Below are 17,911 nucleotides of genomic sequence, written 5' to 3'. Positions count from 1 at the left end.
TACCGCGTGGGTTATAGCTGGTGGTCCTGCTTGAAGCGATACCACACTCCAGAAGGTACTGTTGCAGCTCTGTGCTCATGAATGAGGACCCCCCTATTACTGTGGATGGAATTGGGGTACTCGAAAATGGCGAAGATACTGTTGGTCACTAGGTTTGCCCACTTTGTGAAGGCGCGCAACCTACTCTACACAGTCGAGGAGATTCGCTCCATTACCCGAGCCATTACCCGGTGTGCGCTGAATGCAAGCCCCACTTCTTCTGTCCGGGGAACTCCCATGTTATCAAAGCCACCTGCCCCTTCGAGCGTCTTAGCGTAGACTTTAAGGGGCCACTACCGTCGACCAACCGTAATAACTACATCCTTACGGCCATCGACAAGTACTCTCGCTTCCCATTCGCTGTGCCCTGCCCAGATACCATTGCCACCTCAGTGATACAGGCCCTTCACTGTATCTTTGCCATTTTCGGGTACCCCAATTCCATCCACAGTGATAGGGGGTCCTCAGTCATGAGCGCAGAGCTGCAACAGTACCTTCTGGAGTGTGGTATCGCTTCAAGCAGGACCACCAACTGTAACCCACGCGGTAACGGCCAGGTCGAAAGGGAGAATGCCACCATCTCGAGAGCGGTTACACTGGCTCTCCAGTCGAAAGGTCTCCCCACCTCTCACTGGCAGGAGGTTCTCACTAGAGCCTTACACTCCATCCGCTCCCTCCTTTGTACTGCAACAAATGCCACCCCCCACGAAAGGATGTTCCTTTTTCCAAGGAAATCCGAATCAGGAACCACCGTACCGGCATGGTTCACCGTCCCTGGCCCCGTCCTTTTGCGACGCCACGTCCGGCACTCAAAGAACGACCCCTTGGTCGACCGAGTGACTCTACTCCATGCGAACCCGCATTACGCCTACGTTGAGTTCCCAGACAGGCGGGAGGACACTGTTTCGGTGCGGGACCTAGCTCAGGACGCGGTAGGCCCAGCAACCACCCCAACCCAACCTTCCCCAACTCTTTATTCCCCAAGCCCCGTGCCGGAACAGACGGACCAACAGCACCCCAACGACCCGGGCCACCCTGCCGACAACACCGCTGGGGAATTGAGCGAAGGAGCGGTCGCACCCGACGAGCCTGCTGGCGACACCACTCCAGTGACCCCAATCCCGGCACCACGGCGCTCACGCCGGATGGTCAGACCCCCTGACCGCTACAGTCCTTAACCTACCCCTTCCATTCATTCTCTCTCTCATTTTTTTTCCTTCCCTTCTCCCTCTTCAGCCCTTCCACCCCAGGGTCAGTTCTCCAAGAAGGGGCGAATGTGATAGTACAGACCTATCACCAATGTGTATAGTTACAGTATCCAGAGTGTAATGACTGTGCTTACAGCGATTGGCTGAGAGCTAAGCCACGCCTAGAGTCTGGGTCTTAAAGGGTTGTGTCCCTAGCCAGGTCGGATCATTCCGGACTGGTCGGCCACCTGTGAAGAGCTCCTGTCTTTTGCTAATAAAAGCCTTGGTTTGAAAATTAGTAACTGGTGAGAGAGAAAACCTTTTGCTAAAACACTATCAATATCTGGAATGAAATAAATAATGATATTGGCACAAGGTGGGGCTTATCTCCCAAGACTCGTCTGACTCATAATAGGCTTATACCTTGTACCTTGTCTCGTAAAGGAATCAGATATATTGAAGATTGTTATGAGCAGGGACAATTGATGTCCTATGAACAATTAAAAAATAAGTACAGAATTCTTAACAACACAATCTTCTGCTATTTTCAAATAAGAGTGTATCTAAGGGATAAATTGGGACCAACAATATTTTTACCAAAGTGTTGTGATGTGAAGACTCTGATTCAAAAGGGAAATGCAAAGAAATTTACTTAAGCAATGCATCACTTACTTCTCAGACTTAAATGTAAAAAATATGAGGAAACCTGATCTGAACTATATTGGGATAATATGACTAATATGATCAATGTAAGATACAGATTAGTACAATATAATTTTCAATTATATCTCACATTATAGAAAATTAAATTCGGACCTACCAGGTGAAGTGAAAAGGTAGGAACTTTTTTTACATTCAACCTAGTTATGTTCTAAAGTGAGATCTTTTTTTGGTTGGTCTAGGGCATTTATTAGAGCAGATTACAGGAATTAAATTTCCACAAAAGCCAGAATTATTTTTACTGGGTAATATTACTGGAAACTATCTAAATATCAAATAGAATTTGTTAAAATTGCTTTGGAAGTGGCTAGAAAGTGTATAGCAGTTGCACAGAAATCCAAATCACTTCTACATATAGCACACTGGAATGCAGAAATACACAGTTGTATTCCCTGTACGAAAATTTCCTATAACTTACAAAATAAGTACAACATATTTTTACAAGTTTGGTGTCCATATTTACAACTTGCAGGTGTAAATCTTTAGTTGTGTTCTTCCTAACTCTAGAGACCTGCATTGATCTCCAAAAAAGAAAAAAAAAAGAATATAAATTTATGATCCGTGGTGTGTGTGGCACTTTTCAGCAAACCATTCTGTTTTGTTTCCTTCTTTCCTATTTCTTTATCTTTTTCTTGCTTTTCTTTCCATATCTATCTTTTTCCTTGGGGTCTTTTCTTGGGTGGGAGGGGGTTGGGATACAACCATCATGGAGTAAATACTGGATTTACTTTTGTACTTGTATCTTGTAATTGACTGCATGTATGGTCAAAAATCTTAAATAATCTATTAAAAATAAATAAATAAAAATATTGAAAAGAAAGAAAGGAAGGAAAATTAGAGGCATACAATTCAATGATCATTGCGGGAAATCAGAGGTGGAGAGGAAGAGCAAATTTAAATTCCAGGGAGTCACCATCTCAGAGGACCTTTCCTGAATCCAACATACTAATGTTATCGCGAAGAAAGGTCTTCAGGACTTCTACTTCTGCAGGAGTTTGTGGATGTTCGGTATGACATCAGAAACCTTGGCAAATATCTACTGATGTGTAGTGGAAAGTGTGCTGACCGACTACGTCATGAACTGCCGTGGGGGCACCAATTCCTCTGAGTGGAAATCCCAGCAAAAGGTTTGTGGAGACAGCCTAATACATCACAAGCAAAACTCTCCACACCATCAAGTAAATCTATTGGAACTTCAGAGAGAAGCATCAATCATTAAGGGTCAAGGATCCACACCACCCAGGGCATGCTCTGTACTTGCAGCTGCCATCAGGAAAGAGGTAAAGGTGCCTCAAGACTCATACCACCAGGGACAGTTGCTACCCCTCCACCATCAGGCTCCTAAATAACAGACTCATTCAGAGACTCATTTAAGGACTCTTACATTGCATCATTATTTATTACTACATATTTTTTCTGTACTGCAGTTTGTTTACAATTCTCTCTTTTGTATTTGCAACTTTTTTTCTTGAGTACAGTTCACAGTTACTGATAAGTAGAAATTCTTCCTGCCTGTAGGGCAAGGAATCTGAGGGTTGTATGTGATGTCATTTATGTACACTGAGAATAAATATGAACTGAATTTAAGATTTTCAAGAGAACCTCTAAGGAAGAAAGCAAATGGGAGAGAGATTGGTTTAGTGAAGGAATTGCAGAGCCTTTGGCAGTTGAAGCCAATGCTGCCAAAGGTGAAGTGATTAAAACTGAAGACCACCAAACAGGCCAGAATTACAGGAATGCTACATCTCAGAAGGTTACAGGACAAGTGGGACTGATACATTAATGCAAAGTTCTGGATGACCTGAAACCTATGCAGGGTGAAATGAGGGAGGATTGATTAGCAGTGAAAAGTATATCTTATTTTCATTATTAAGTCTTAAAAGCTATTACCATAATTCAAGTGAAAACTTTAAATATAATTTTGTAATCTTTCAAATAGTTGTCAGCATTAATTAAAAAGATCATCCTACCATATTTCGAAAAAGTTGCCAATCACCAAAATTCATGCTTAATTCTTTCTTCAGTTCATCCAGATTGCACTGAACTAATACTCTTCCATTAATGTTTGCCTGGACAGACAAGAAAGAACATTGCAACTGAAAATAACGAACATCTGCAAAAAAAACCTTTTCATTTCAAATGAGTCAAGGACCATCTTGGATGTGACCTTGCAAACTCAAATGATATTCATTGGATCACTTGACCAGCAATCAAAAGAACTATATGTTTCTCATGGAATAGACACAGAAAGAGGAGGACACTGAGCAGCTCAGTTAGCATCAATGGAACAACAAAGTCTTTCTTTCCGCAGATATATTTTCATGATTTTCTTTGCTTATTCCAGATTTTGGCATTTATATTTTGATTTTCTTCTTCCAATGGAAGCTCAGTCACATTTTTAAAAAAGTACATTATAACTACCAATCATTTCGAAATAAACCTAAGCTCAATAGTTTTCTTCATTTATCCATTACCCATAACATGGTTCCACATGATTGTAAACACAAAATCAATGAAAGAGCGCAAGAGCAACCACAATCAATTAATGAGGCTGGACAACAAAGATTTTGCTTCCTGATCACTTTTGAGTGTTTTTCATGGATTTTGGGCTGTTGATCATGAATATCACCTTAAAAATTTCCTATCACATACTGCTTGTTAGATATAACCTATTTTTGTGATTTCCTGTCATATTTTAAGTCTATTTCAACCATTCAAAACCATGAAGTGCAGCATGACAGGACATTGAAAACTCATTTTCAGCATTTGCACTTGGACTTCCTGCCTGCTAATCTTGGTGTAGTCAGTGACAAACATGGTGAAAGGTTTCACCAGGACATTGTAACCATGGAAAAGCAGTATCAGGGCAATTGGAATCTATCAATGCTGACTGTCTATTTTTGAACACTGACACGAGAGGCGTCAGATGCTGAGTACAAATGGAAGTACAAATCTCTGACCTGGAAATGAGAAGGAAACATCACTGCACTAGGAAAATAACTTGAAGTCATTGGACATTACATCAATCTTACCTTTTTGATAGTGCAAATGTATTGAAGTAGCATGGCTTGGTCAATTCCTTCCAATTGTCTAAGCCTTTCACATACAGCATCCACATTCATTGAACTGAGTGGAGGAGCAGCACAAGCTGCTGCAAGTGAATTGGCCACCTATTGGAGGAGAAAATATTTAAATACTCAACCATGTAGAACATTCTGATCATCTGAAGAAACAAAAAATACATAGTTGACAGTATCACTAAGATCACACTGTCATAACTTTAAAATATATTTGCAGATAGGAGGAAAGGTAACATGGAAACCAAACTGTATGCGAAATCCTCACAGTGAAATTTGCCTAAACATTTAACACTGTAAGTTGTCACATTCCAAAACAGCTAAACAGCTCAATAAATAATTTTAAACAGTGACAAGAAAATATGAAATGCAATCAATGCTCAATTCAAATTTCTTAGCTCAATGGTTTCCTTTAACTAATGCAATTACAATAAAATACTAATTTAATCCAAAATTAAAAATATAAAAAATTCAACATAACATCATTTTCATTAGTTCAAAGAAATTAACTACTTGAAGGACAGCTAACTGTGTATTAAAATCAATGTTTTAACAGCATTCCTAAAAAATTCAATGGCAGGGCATGCTTGAAGTTTCCTTTCTCGGGATGCAGTAGTTCTCAGTTCTTTCAATTTGAACAGTCCTGAGACCTCTCAATGCTGATAACCATAAAACAGTAAATTGTCCATGTTTTAGATCTGCAGGTAAGCTCAGAGATGTAATAGACAGCATGAGTCAAATTTTGGAAATGATCATAAGGATGATGTAAAATTTACTCTTTTGAAGTCAGAATGAAATGTGCAAGGAATTTTAAAACTTGCTGAGCATTTCTAGTTTTGAGATTTCATTTCAGAGTTTAAACATCTGACATGGTTTGCTTTTGGATTAATGTCCAAAATTATCTGAAAATTCTCAAAGCAGACGTTAGCTGCTTGAAAATGGAAAGGCATTCAATTTCTCATTGCTGATCACATCTTAATAAGTTAAAGAAAACTGATTATATTTTGTAAATGTAAAACCTATTTTGCACAATCCCATGCTTCAACTAGGTTCAAAAAATGGTAACATAGTTATATACAGACACACACACGTGTGCACATGTGTGTGTATATACATACATATGCACACATGTATATCTATCTCTATCTATTTCTAGACCTATAATTTTTATATATATATATATATATATATATATATATACACATACACACACACACAGTACAACTCCAATTATCCAAAATCAGATTCTTCAAAATCCTCATTTATCTGAAAATTTTAAAAAATCTCGGATAAATGAGGATATCTGAAACAAATCAGAAAATCCTCATTTATCTGAAATTTTTTCAGAGCTGAACGGACCTCACAGGTTGAAAAAAAATTCACCAGACATGAAATTAGAACAACAATTGTCCTGTTTCAGGTAACTCCCTCCCTTCTATCATTCCATTTCTTCTTTACATACCCCTATTGACTTTTTTCTCAATCTCTCCCTCTCAAACTGCGTCCCACAGTCTACTAGCCGCAAGCGGTCGGAAGAATCCTTTGCCCCGGCGTCATCAAGGGGTGCGGCCTCCTAGTTAGGAGTGGGACCTCAGCCTCAGTGGTGTTCCCTCCCCTCCCTCCCTCCCTCCCTCCCTGGCACAGTGGAGCTCCCCGACGCTGACTCCGAACACTCCCCTTGGCCTACTACTGCACACACACACCAGACTCCCCGGTGTGCGTGTACTGTAGGCCTAGCAGGGGAGGATTTGGAGTTGGGACTCCAATGTTGGGAGGTCCGGTGGCCAGGGTGATAGGAGACTGTCAACTTGCGAGTGAGTGTTCTACTAGCCTGGGAAGCCTCCCCAGGGGTCAGCAGCAGCGATGCATACGTGTCGGGGATCAGCTATGTGTGGGAGGTCTCAATGATTGGTGGCAGCCAGCATTATTTTGGTGTGAATTAAAAATTATTTTAATGCTTAAAAAAGCTTTCCCTTCTTGTTTGTTGTTGTTTAAACATTGATACAAATTATTTGCTGTTGCTATTGGAGTGTTTTTAAAAAATGACCATTCACCAAAAAAAATGTTTATGCGATATAGACCGACACACACACACACACATTTATATGTGCATGTATATATCTATCTATATAGATATATAGATAGATATATATACACACACACACAGACACACGTGTGTGGAAATGCATATTATTTATATATTTAGTGCGTGTGTGTGTGTGTATATATATCTATCTATATATCTATATAGATAGATATGTGTGTGTGTGTGTGTGTGTGTGTGTGTGTGTGTGTGTGTGTGTGTATATATATATATACATACACACACATCACCTTCTATATATACTGTATATTTGTATGTTTTTCAAGTGACAAAAGTCTACATATTAAATCAACATAAGTTACACAATGATTGCATAATTCCCTCATTCCAGTTTAATGTCTTGCATCAGTCATTTTTTCATTGCTACACTTACCTGTATCATCCATTTATATGTCCAGCAATATTTGAAAAAACACTACAAGGCTCTAACAATGATCATAGTTAGACATTTAAAAAATGTCTATTTTGTAATACGTACACACTAAGAAAATGCTGGTCTTTATGGCCATCAAGCTCTAAGCAAAATAAAATTAACTAGCCAGTCTCATGCCCAAGCATATGCATAATACACAGTAGTTAGCTATTTCTTTTGACAAATACACACAATAATCTTTGCCAAATTTTTCCTCCCGCCATGCATATGCGCAACTGAGAAACAAGTAGATTGCCCTCTGGATTCTAAATCTATGTAGTTTGTGCTACTACAACATGAAATAATAGTATCCAATCAAGCCTTTATCTAATTTTCTGGATTCTTCCAAAGAAATTAACTGCCTTCTCAGCAGCTCCAACCATAAATTTAATAGTGAGAAGGCTTTGAAGAAGGGGAGACAGACTGTATCTACTAGATTGTGTGCTACTTTAATCATATTAAAGAAACGCAAACCAAGTCATATCAAAGGTCAATGATGACCTTTTGAAATCTTAGAGATAATAGAGCACTCATAGTTTGAGGTTTGGGTCTCTTGTTGAAATGTTTTCTATTATAGGAAATACATATTTCTGTAACAGGAAGATTTTCATGTTTTACAATAAATCTTTTCTATTAACATTTTTTCCAAAAATAATATTGTACATTACTAATATGTGGAAGCATTGTTTTTTTTAAAAAAAATCACATAACGACATGCAAAAGGCTTGTTAATCTGATTTGCAAGCAGTCTTGTGGTTAGTAAGGCAGCATAACACAAATTGTTAATAATTCAGCAACAAAGATAGTTTTTGCGTGAATCATTTCACTCCAGGAGCAAATAGGATTCTTTTTGTACCTGCTTTAATTTAAGCTGCAGAGAAAAGAGATAAAATTTGTCAAAAAAAAGAGGAAGTACTTCACTAAACAATAAATACAAATTATTTTCGGTAAATAATTTTCTTCCTTTTTCATTTTATTCAACTTGTATATTTCCAATGATTATTCTCCTCACCCCTGTAATAGCCACTGATGTACCATTTAACAAAAGCAGATTTTTGGACATATTTTTATACCTTTAAACCACACTAAACATCTCTTTTAATCACTAAACAAAAACTCCCTGTAGTTGAGAAATATCCCAGTTTCCAAAGACTTAGAAAAGATATTAAAATATCAAGCCATTGGTATAAGTAAGACTCCTTAATACCCAAGTTTAGAAAGGAATGATGCAACTTAAATTAAGAACAAAAATAATTGGGGAAAAAAAAAATCACAGAATTACTGAAATGATTGTCAGTGAATTCAAAACAAGTTGTGGATATGTAATAGTTTCATGTACAAACTACATTCAGAAGCACTTACAAATTTGTACATGGAATTTGACATCTTTGCAGCTTTGATAATTAATGGAAGCAGACAGGATCTGTGCTATAATTACAGGATACAATTGCTGCCAACCAAACCATTAAATGTTTGCATCATGTTTCCAGGTGCCAATATTTCTGTTATTCCGAAATTATCATTCACAACATTTGAAATATCATGGTTACAACATTTACAGAGAGCGGTTTTTAAATTATATAAATTTGTCAAAAAAATTATTATTTTATGAAAAGATTTTGGGCTCAGAAAAAAAGTTAACCAAAGTAAATGTGATTGAGGTTGTGCCATATAAATAATGCACACAACAGAATTTAAAAAATGCAATTCATCCAAGAAAAAAAAGAATTTCCAGTTTTGCCAGCCCTGCATCTGACAATCAGGGCTACATTGGAGGTAAGGAAGTAAAGTATCCATGCTTTTCTAATTGGTATGAAATCTAATCAGTTTGGAATATTCTGTTGTGTGGTAAATAATTTCTAAAAAGGAAAAAATTCAAACAGTAAAAGGAAGGAAAAATTCAAACATTTTGGTCAATGCTAATGGATTCTTGGAAAAGTTAGATTTAGTCATGTAGTACAGGACCTTATACTAGATGGCAATATATTTAAATGGGCAATTTAATATCCATTGTGTTTAGGTAATGAAATTCAGGAATTTTTATCCTCACTCAAATTCCCCTCAAGCTAGGAACTTATACCAGAGTACAACTACACAGTTGTGTTGGCTTTTTTGTTCTTTGTCACCTGCTTGGCCTTACAGTGTGAAACCAAATTGCAATTATTGAGTATAACAGTACCGTCAATTACTGCAATACACTCATATTTCCTTGCATGTATTATTGGGCAAGTATTGGCAAAAGATGCAAGGTTTATTTTTCAATGATTCTGGATTTCAGCTTAGAGTGCCTTTTAACTCACTCAGACATTGTTAATGCATAAAAATCACATTTTACATTATTTGGTGTGTTGCAAAAATAGTGGTTCAGTATATTTGATATTTTATCTATACTACCAAATTTTAATGAACTAAACTATAGAATTATTTTGGATGTTCCCAATCTGGCTCTAAAAATACTGCTAAATTATCAGAACATGTCAGATATGCTATGTAACTTAAAAAGTGTATGTATAATGGAAAACAAGAACAAATGTATTTTAAAAAGTGAGATTAAAACTATCTTTACTTTTCTGTTCTATCTACTAAAACTCAATTATTTTCCCCCGATTTAAAGTTCATAAAATGCATCCTATTAATAAGGACATTGAACATATCATTGCCGCACTCCAAATACTTATTAATACACAAAAATACTGACTGTAAAAATCTGCACAAATTGAGGTGGCATGGTTAGTGTAGTTGTTTGAGCAACCCAATTTCAGCACCATCCGGGTTTGAATCCAGCAGTGTCTGTAAGGAGTTTGCACATTCTCCCTGTGACTGCATGGGTTTCCTCTGGGTGCTCTGGTCTCCTCCCACCCTCCAAAAAACTATGTAGTTGTTAAGTTAATTGGTCACGTAATATTGTTGTATTTGAAAGGCACGGGATCATGGGCTGGAAGGCCTGTTACCATACTGTACCTCTAAATTATATTAAATTTTAAATTACAGTATTTAAAATGCCTTCAAAGCAGACACACTGTGACACTGAAGTTTTTTAAAAAAATCTTTAAAATAAAACAAGTGGTTGAAGATATACTAACCACTGTAACATTTTGCTGGTTAGGACTGAAAAATAAATGGACCACATTATAGGATTCACGGTGGAGGAAAGGAATTGAGCAGATCTTTGCAGATAATGATAAAAGGACAGTGGAAACATTATGGGTAAAATTAAGAAACTAAAAAGGATGCAAGATTGTATTGAATCCATTAACCAGCAGTTGCAAGTTGTGATTGTACAGATTCTATCACCAATGTGCATATATAGATTGTAGTGTAGGATGACTGTGATTGGCTGAGAGTGTAGCCACACCTACTGGCATGTCTTAAAGGATTGCTCCAAGCCAGACCAGGTCATTCTGAACTGGTTGACCTACTTGTGATGTGCTCCAGTCTTTTAGTTAATAAAAGCCTTGGTTTGGATCAACAAGTCTTTGGTTCTTTCAATGCGCTCTACATAAGTGATAAAATTATTTAATACAGATACTGTACCAACAGAAAGCAAAGGCAGTATGGTTTTTAAAAATCAGGTGGATGTAACATTTCAATGAATTTTTAAAAAAATCTGCAGATGCTGGTAATCAGAAATGAAAAATAATATGCTGGAAATACTCAGCGGGTTAGTCAGTATCTGTGGAAAAAGAACCCAGTTAATGTTTCAGTTTGAAATTCCTTCATCAGACCTGGGAAAGAGAGAAAACAGGCTCAATAAGATGCAGGAAGGGCAAGTATTTATGAACTGGGTGACCCTGGAGATAAGCTGCAAATAAAGTTATCCAGCTAATGAATGTAGTGAAGCAGTTTCAGAGGAAGGTAAAACACAGAAGCATATAGAAATTGCAAAGTTCCAAGCAGGAATCCATGCCTGGCAGGTGAGGCCTAGAATAACCCCCATTTTCAAAGAAAGAAAAAAAAGGAAAACAAAACATCTTAACCAATGTTACAGAAGGAAGGCTGATGCTGAGCAATCACAGTACCCAAAGCTGTAGAATTCAATAAAGTCCTGCAATGTGACCAGCCTCATTGTAGAACTGCAGGAAGCCAAACATTATAGGTCATAATGGGAAAAGAAATGAAATACAGGAGGGACTCAGCGGGTCAGGCAGCATTCATGGAAGGCAATAGACAATTAACGTTTCATGTCAAAATGCTTGATTGCAGCTTTCTAGGATCTGAAGTCTCTCGTTTATCCGTTTCCCAAAACCCTTCATTAACAATGACTGTCGATTGCCTTCCATGGTTGCTGCATGACCTGCTAAGTTCCCCCAGCATTTACTGTGTTTCTCCAATTTCCCAGCATCTGCATTCTCTTGTTTACCTGGGTCATAATGGGACTGCTATTGTATATTCATGGTTAAAGACAAATCTGTTTGGAGAAGGGAATTAGAAATTGTTAAAATTGCAGAATTGTCATGGATATAAATAGGAATGGACTGGACAAGGAGAAAGGATAGTCATGGTTGGAAAAAAAATGTTTGTTGGAGCTACAGTAGATTGAAGCAATGGGTTCATAGCATTAATAATGCTATCAATACTTCAATGAAATAATTTTATAGCATTTCACAGGTGTATTTTTCAATCTGCATTTCTTTCTCGCTTTCAAGTGTATAAAATTGTGCTTTTTATTTCCTGGTTGTGAGAATCTTTCAATACAATCTCCTCACTGTCCTGCTTCAGTGAGAATATTGATGCTCAATACAAGAGATCAACTTTATTAAGTTATTCATTATTGGGCATCACTGGCATGAACAGATTTTAATGGTCATCCATCACTCCCCTCAGTAAAGTGGCAGTGACTTACCTTCTCAAACTTCGCAAGTCCTTTTTGTAAAGGTACAGCACTCTCATACTAAAGGATTATAAATGACCACAGCAGCAACCACATTGTGGAAGGGGAACTCCACTTTGCAAAAATTGCTAGATCTCTGGGGCAGGTATCAGTGATGAGTGCACTGCTTTGTTAGCTCCAAATTCCAGGTAATATTTTTCCTATACTGCTGAGAGGATAATTAACTTGCATTTTGAAAATGTAATAGTCTCTAAATGAGGCTTTGCATGTTTTAAACAAGATTGTCAATCTTCATCTAAATAGCCTGAAATTGCTTTTGCACTCACACATTCTGATTGGGCGGCACTGCCAGAGCTGTTGCAATGGTGGTGCTGCCTCTGGTGTGGACCTGTGGAAAACAGGGAGTGGAGACACAGCACTCCCCTGTGGTGTCCAACTGCCCAGTTCTAGTGCCATCAGCTCCATACAGGCTTTAAACAACCTGTCAAAGGAGCCAATGGTGGTTTATTTTAAAATCCTGTGACCACAGGTCTGGGTCCAAGATGGCTGTTCCCATGTTCGGCAGCAGCCACGAGGGGTTGCAGACTCCGAGGAAGCAGAAGACTGGCTTAGGGCACCAGAAAATGAGGAGACCAGCCCCCGTTTGAGAAGGAGGAGATTACCTATGGGACGGTGAACACGACAACATTCCAGTGATAGGCTCTGAGACTGAAAAAACAGAGGCGGTGGGGTATTGATTGATGACTTGAGATGAGGAATCTACGAAGGCTGTGGGCTGCTGGCGACTGTGGTCAAAGGACTCACACTAGACTGCAGTCCTCTGGAGACTGGCTGATTGGGTACCAGGTATCAAAACTGATATGCGAGTGTGCCAAGGGCTTCCTGACTGCGTCAGAGGTTTGGACCTGGAGCTCAGGTCGGCAATGATTTGGACTGAATGCTGTGTGGCTTCGGAAGCGATAGAGGTGAATCCATGGACACTGAGTGACTCTGGGGAGAATCTTTTGCTTCTCTTTCTCTGACTGAAAGGGGCAATTTCTGCTGATAGCGAATCTTTGTCTGCTATAGAATAGACGAAAGTAAAAAATGTAATATTACATTTTCAGTTTTATTACATGACAATAAAAGAACTTGAATCTGTAGATGATCATCTTGATGAAATCATCCAATAATTATGACTTTCTAGAATATGAAAGAGAAAAATGATTGTGCTGAGAATAGTGGGAAGCTGTTGTAGAGTGGTGGAAAAATGGCAGAACATGGTATTTGTTGCCAATCTGCTTATCTATTTCATTGTAATTGCAGAGGCTGTGAGTGTCACTATCTGATAACAGGGTATCAACAACCACAAGTTGAAAAAGAAAGCAGTTGTGAAAAGTAAAGATGACCAACTATGGAGGGGAAAGTAAGTTTGCCTTTCAATCTATTTTTCCCATTCAAGTGATCCTGCCAATGGTGAGGGAGGTGGGGTGAAATGTACCCAATAAAGTTGAGGAGATTTTCGGATCAGCATGCGAAAACAGGACACATCTCTGCTGCCAGACATTGTCTGTCTGGTACATTGACAAAAATCAGACTAGTCTAATACCCCTGTAAAACAGTAAAACCCGTTACCTGGAATTCAAGCAACAGGCAAAAAAAAAGAATAAAATAAATAAATTACAATAAAAATAAATAAAAACCAATAAAAAAATAAATAAAACTTTCAAATTGTAAAAGTAAATGTTCTTTGAAGTAATAGATAAACCTTTGGTGAAGATGGGAGCAAATGTTTAGCTTTGTTCATAGCAGCTGTTTGAATAAAATGGCATCATCCAGATGAAGAGCTGACTGATGCTGCTCACCATTGGGGTGACTTTCTTAAAGTGTTTCCCTATCCCTGCTTAGTAAGTGTCTTTATCTTTATTAGAATATTATTAAGTATATTAGTAAGGGTTTATCTGTAAACTTGGGAGAGGGGGAGTTAATTATCTATAATGTTATTGTTTGACTTTCAGGCGGCTCCGCAGAGAAGGAACCTGCAGATGCAGCGATGGTCAAAGAATGTGACTGAAAATAAAGTAAAATGCTTTAACATTGATATATTCATGCAAGTAAAGTTTGTTCAGTGTCAGTATAGTATTTTTGTCTTTTAAACTGTTTATTCTTAATGCAGGTGTGTTAGTTAGACAGTGTAAGAGTGAGTCTCAAGCAACCGGAAAACTCACTGTGAGTCCCTCAGTATCTCCTGCACCTAGAGTGTGGCAGTCGCACCATTACCTCCATGTGCTGAAAGACCATCAAATTTCGGGCAGACCAAAGTGCATCTTTCACTGAGTTGATGGTCTTCTAGCAGTTCTCGCTGTCTAACTCTGTGTGCATCCCCAGAAACAGCCCGTATATCAGAGAGTCCTCCGTTATGCTGCTATAGGAGATAAATTGCGTCAAGGACTCTTGCATCCTTCTCCACAGACTCCTAGTGAATCTGCATTCAGCAAAGAGGTGAGCAAATGTCTTCACTCCACCGCAATCATCAGGAAGGATCTGACTAGGATGGCTCCTCTCACTGCTAGCCAGACCAAGTCCTGGTGCTTGTTTGTGAGCACCATGATGAGACATCCCTCCAGATGACCTGGATGGTCTGTTCAGGGAACCAACCCACAAGTTTCTGCAGATCATTCCATGCTGACCACTGCCTGAGGCATTGTAGTCAAGGGTGTAGGTCTACAAATTTTTTTCCATTAAGATAGGTGGTGTAGGATAACTGACTTGGACAATGCATGGCAAAGGGGCCAGGCCAATCCTTTGCAATACCTGGAATGGCCCCACAAACTGGCACTCTCAAAAATGCTGCCACACCAAGTATATGTTCTGTTTTCAATCTTTAAATTGTCAAGTATGTATGCCAATATTTACTCCATAAATCCTTTATGATGCTGAGAACATTACAAACATTACAAAAGATTAGAATCCAAATTAATTTTCTTTGTGTATCTTTACACGACCATCTTCTGATAACCTTGAAAGCAGTGATGAATACATTTGGCCCCAAGGTTACATCCAGACTTCAGGCTGAAGCAGTCAGCACTTGCTACTTCCCTATCCACTCATTTTCCAATGAAAAATTGGCCAGCAAAGCCAATTCCTGATCAACAAGATCCAGTTCAGTATAGGGATTTGTAAACACAAGTGATGGTAAACCACAAGTTATTGACAGCCAGGTAAATCAGAACCCAAGCTTACAAATGGTCAAAACTGCCAAGAGCTCGAGCAGACACTAACAAAACCAAATATTTAAAAGTTACGAAGTCACAGCATTGAAAACAAATTTATGCTCATTAAAATAGTTAAGATTATTCTTTTAAACCGTTTATTCTTAATGCAGGTGTGTTCGTTAGACAGTGTAAGAGTCTAAAACTGCAACAGTTTCAAATGTAAACCACAATACTAACGAAATCCATTAGAACACATTCTGTTCTTTCTTTCTGAGAGCTGAAATGAAGTCACTAAACGTGATATCGTAGGCTGTGGGCACTGCTTGATCTTTTACAACCCAATGTCAGAGCAGGGTCAGATTGAAAGCAGCATGGCCCTTTCAGGTGGCTTGGAATTTCCATTACCACTCAAAGAATAATTTGTACCATCACTGAATTGTGAATGACTATTTTACAGTTTGGGAATCAGTTTTCCATCAATGAAGATTAATTTGAATTTCTTCAGAAGATTTTATATATGTGGTCACCAAGTTAATTCAGCATTTCTCAATAGAATAGGCTTCAACAGAATGGTTCTGAGGGGTGACTTTTGCTGTATTTTATACAGAGTAGTTGATATCTTGTGAAAATTACGGATCAGATGACAATAAGATACAATGGGGCAGCACAGTTAGTAGCTGTTACAGTGACAACGATTGGAAATGGGGTTCAAATCCCAGGCTGTCTGTTAGGAGTTTGTAAGTTTTCCCCCCTATCTGTGTGGGTTTCCTCCTTGTGCTCCAGATTCCTCCCAACTTTCAAAACATACAGGGGTTGTAGGTGAATTTGGTGTAATTGGGCAACTCAAGCTCATGAGCTGAAAGGGCCTATTACCATGCTTTAATTATGCCATTTAAGAGGTATTCAGACTCTTAAATAGACAAGGCATAGATACAGTCTTAATGTGGGCAGGTGAGATTTGTTGGCCTAACGGACAACAAATGTGGTGGGCGTCTGAAACTAAATCAGCCAGTGTGAAGCATCGTTATCCTTGGTGGGATGGGGTGTGTGGGTAGGGGGCTGCAAGAGAGTTGTTGGGAGAAAGATGGTCGAAAACTGCAACAGTTTCAAATGTAAATTTCAATGTACAGCCCAACAGGCCCTTCTAGCCCATGAGCCTGTGTCCCCAACACCTATATATTTTTGAAAGGTGAGGAAACCAACACAGGCATGGGGTAAACATACAAACTCCTTACAGTCAGCGCTGGATTCGAACCTGGGTCGCTGGTGCTATGCTAACCATGCTGCTGTTTCTGGTAGGATTAAATCTTCAATTCAGCATATTGATGATTGATACACTTCTCATAGCATCAACCATCTCCAATTCCTGTTAAACAAGAAAATCTGCAGAAAATCTGTGATTATAAGTTTACACAAAAAGGAGGAACTCAGAAAGTCATATAGCATTTTTTTAATGTGGAAAAGATAAAGATACATGACCAACATTTCAGACATGAGCCCTTCATCAAGGAATGAACAAAAAGCAGGCAGACACCTGAATAAAATGGTGGGGATAGGGTCAATTGGGAAGAGCATAGGCCCACAGGCAAGAGGTGGCTATGAGTCGGAGGGCACGAGAAAAAAAGCTGATACGATAGGTTGGAGGGAATAGCTCTGAATGGAGAGGGAAGGGGGTGGAGAGCCAGAGGAAAGGAGACAGATGGATGGGGAAGACAGGGAGTGGCCTAACAGAAACCTGAGAACTCAATATTAATGCAATCCAGTTGGAGTGCTCAGACAGGCTATTAGGTGCTGCTCCTCCACTTTACAGGTAGCCTTGGCTTGGCAGTGATTGAGGTCATGGATAGTCAGGAGTGGGGTATGGAATTAAAATGATTGGCCACTGGGAGATCCCCACCATTGCTAACAACAGAGCGAAGGTGCTCAGTGAAATGGGATAACTGGATGCAGTAGATAAAGCCCAGCAGATTCACAAGTGAAGAGTTGCTTCACTTGGAAAGATTGTTTGTGGCTCAGAACAGTGGTGACAGTGGAGGTGTAGATGGTAGTTCAGCAATCCATGCTACAAGCCTTCACAAGCAAGGCTCCTCAACTCTTTCTCCATTACATTGATTACTACATTGGCACTGCCTCATGCCCCCATGATGAATTCGTCAACTTTATCCACCTTGCTGCTAATATGAAGCCTGACCTCAAGTTCACTTGGTCCATCTCTGGCAACACTCTCCCTTTTCTAGATCTCTGTCCCTATCTCAGGAGTCAAACATTCTACAAACTCACCAATGCCCACAATTACCTTGACTACAACTCTTCAAATCCTATCCCCTGCAAGGATTCTATTCCCTTT

The 17,911-nt window shown here is 39.0% G+C and overlaps 1 protein-coding gene across 4 annotated transcripts in view; it reads right to left on the bottom strand.

The window, feature by feature from the left end:
• Positions 1-17,911, bottom strand: part of LOC138736554 (kinase D-interacting substrate of 220 kDa-like) — a 135,058-nt gene that overhangs the window by 9,956 nt on the left and 107,191 nt on the right. For all 4 annotated transcript variants that reach the window (XM_069886242.1, XM_069886244.1, XM_069886241.1 and 1 more), the window contains exons 26-27: positions 4,979-5,116; positions 3,917-4,015 (exon numbers count right to left, since the gene is read on the bottom strand). In XM_069886242.1, the coding sequence (XP_069742343.1) occupies positions 3,917-4,015; positions 4,979-5,116 (237 nt within the window). The remainder of the gene's footprint in view (positions 1-3,916; positions 4,016-4,978; positions 5,117-17,911) is intronic.

This window comes from Narcine bancroftii, chromosome 6, assembly GCF_036971445.1.
Source record: "Narcine bancroftii isolate sNarBan1 chromosome 6, sNarBan1.hap1, whole genome shotgun sequence".
In the NCBI taxonomy this organism is placed as follows: domain Eukaryota; kingdom Metazoa; phylum Chordata; class Chondrichthyes; order Torpediniformes; family Narcinidae; genus Narcine; species Narcine bancroftii.
This window is presented reverse-complemented; position numbering and strand designations above follow the sequence as displayed.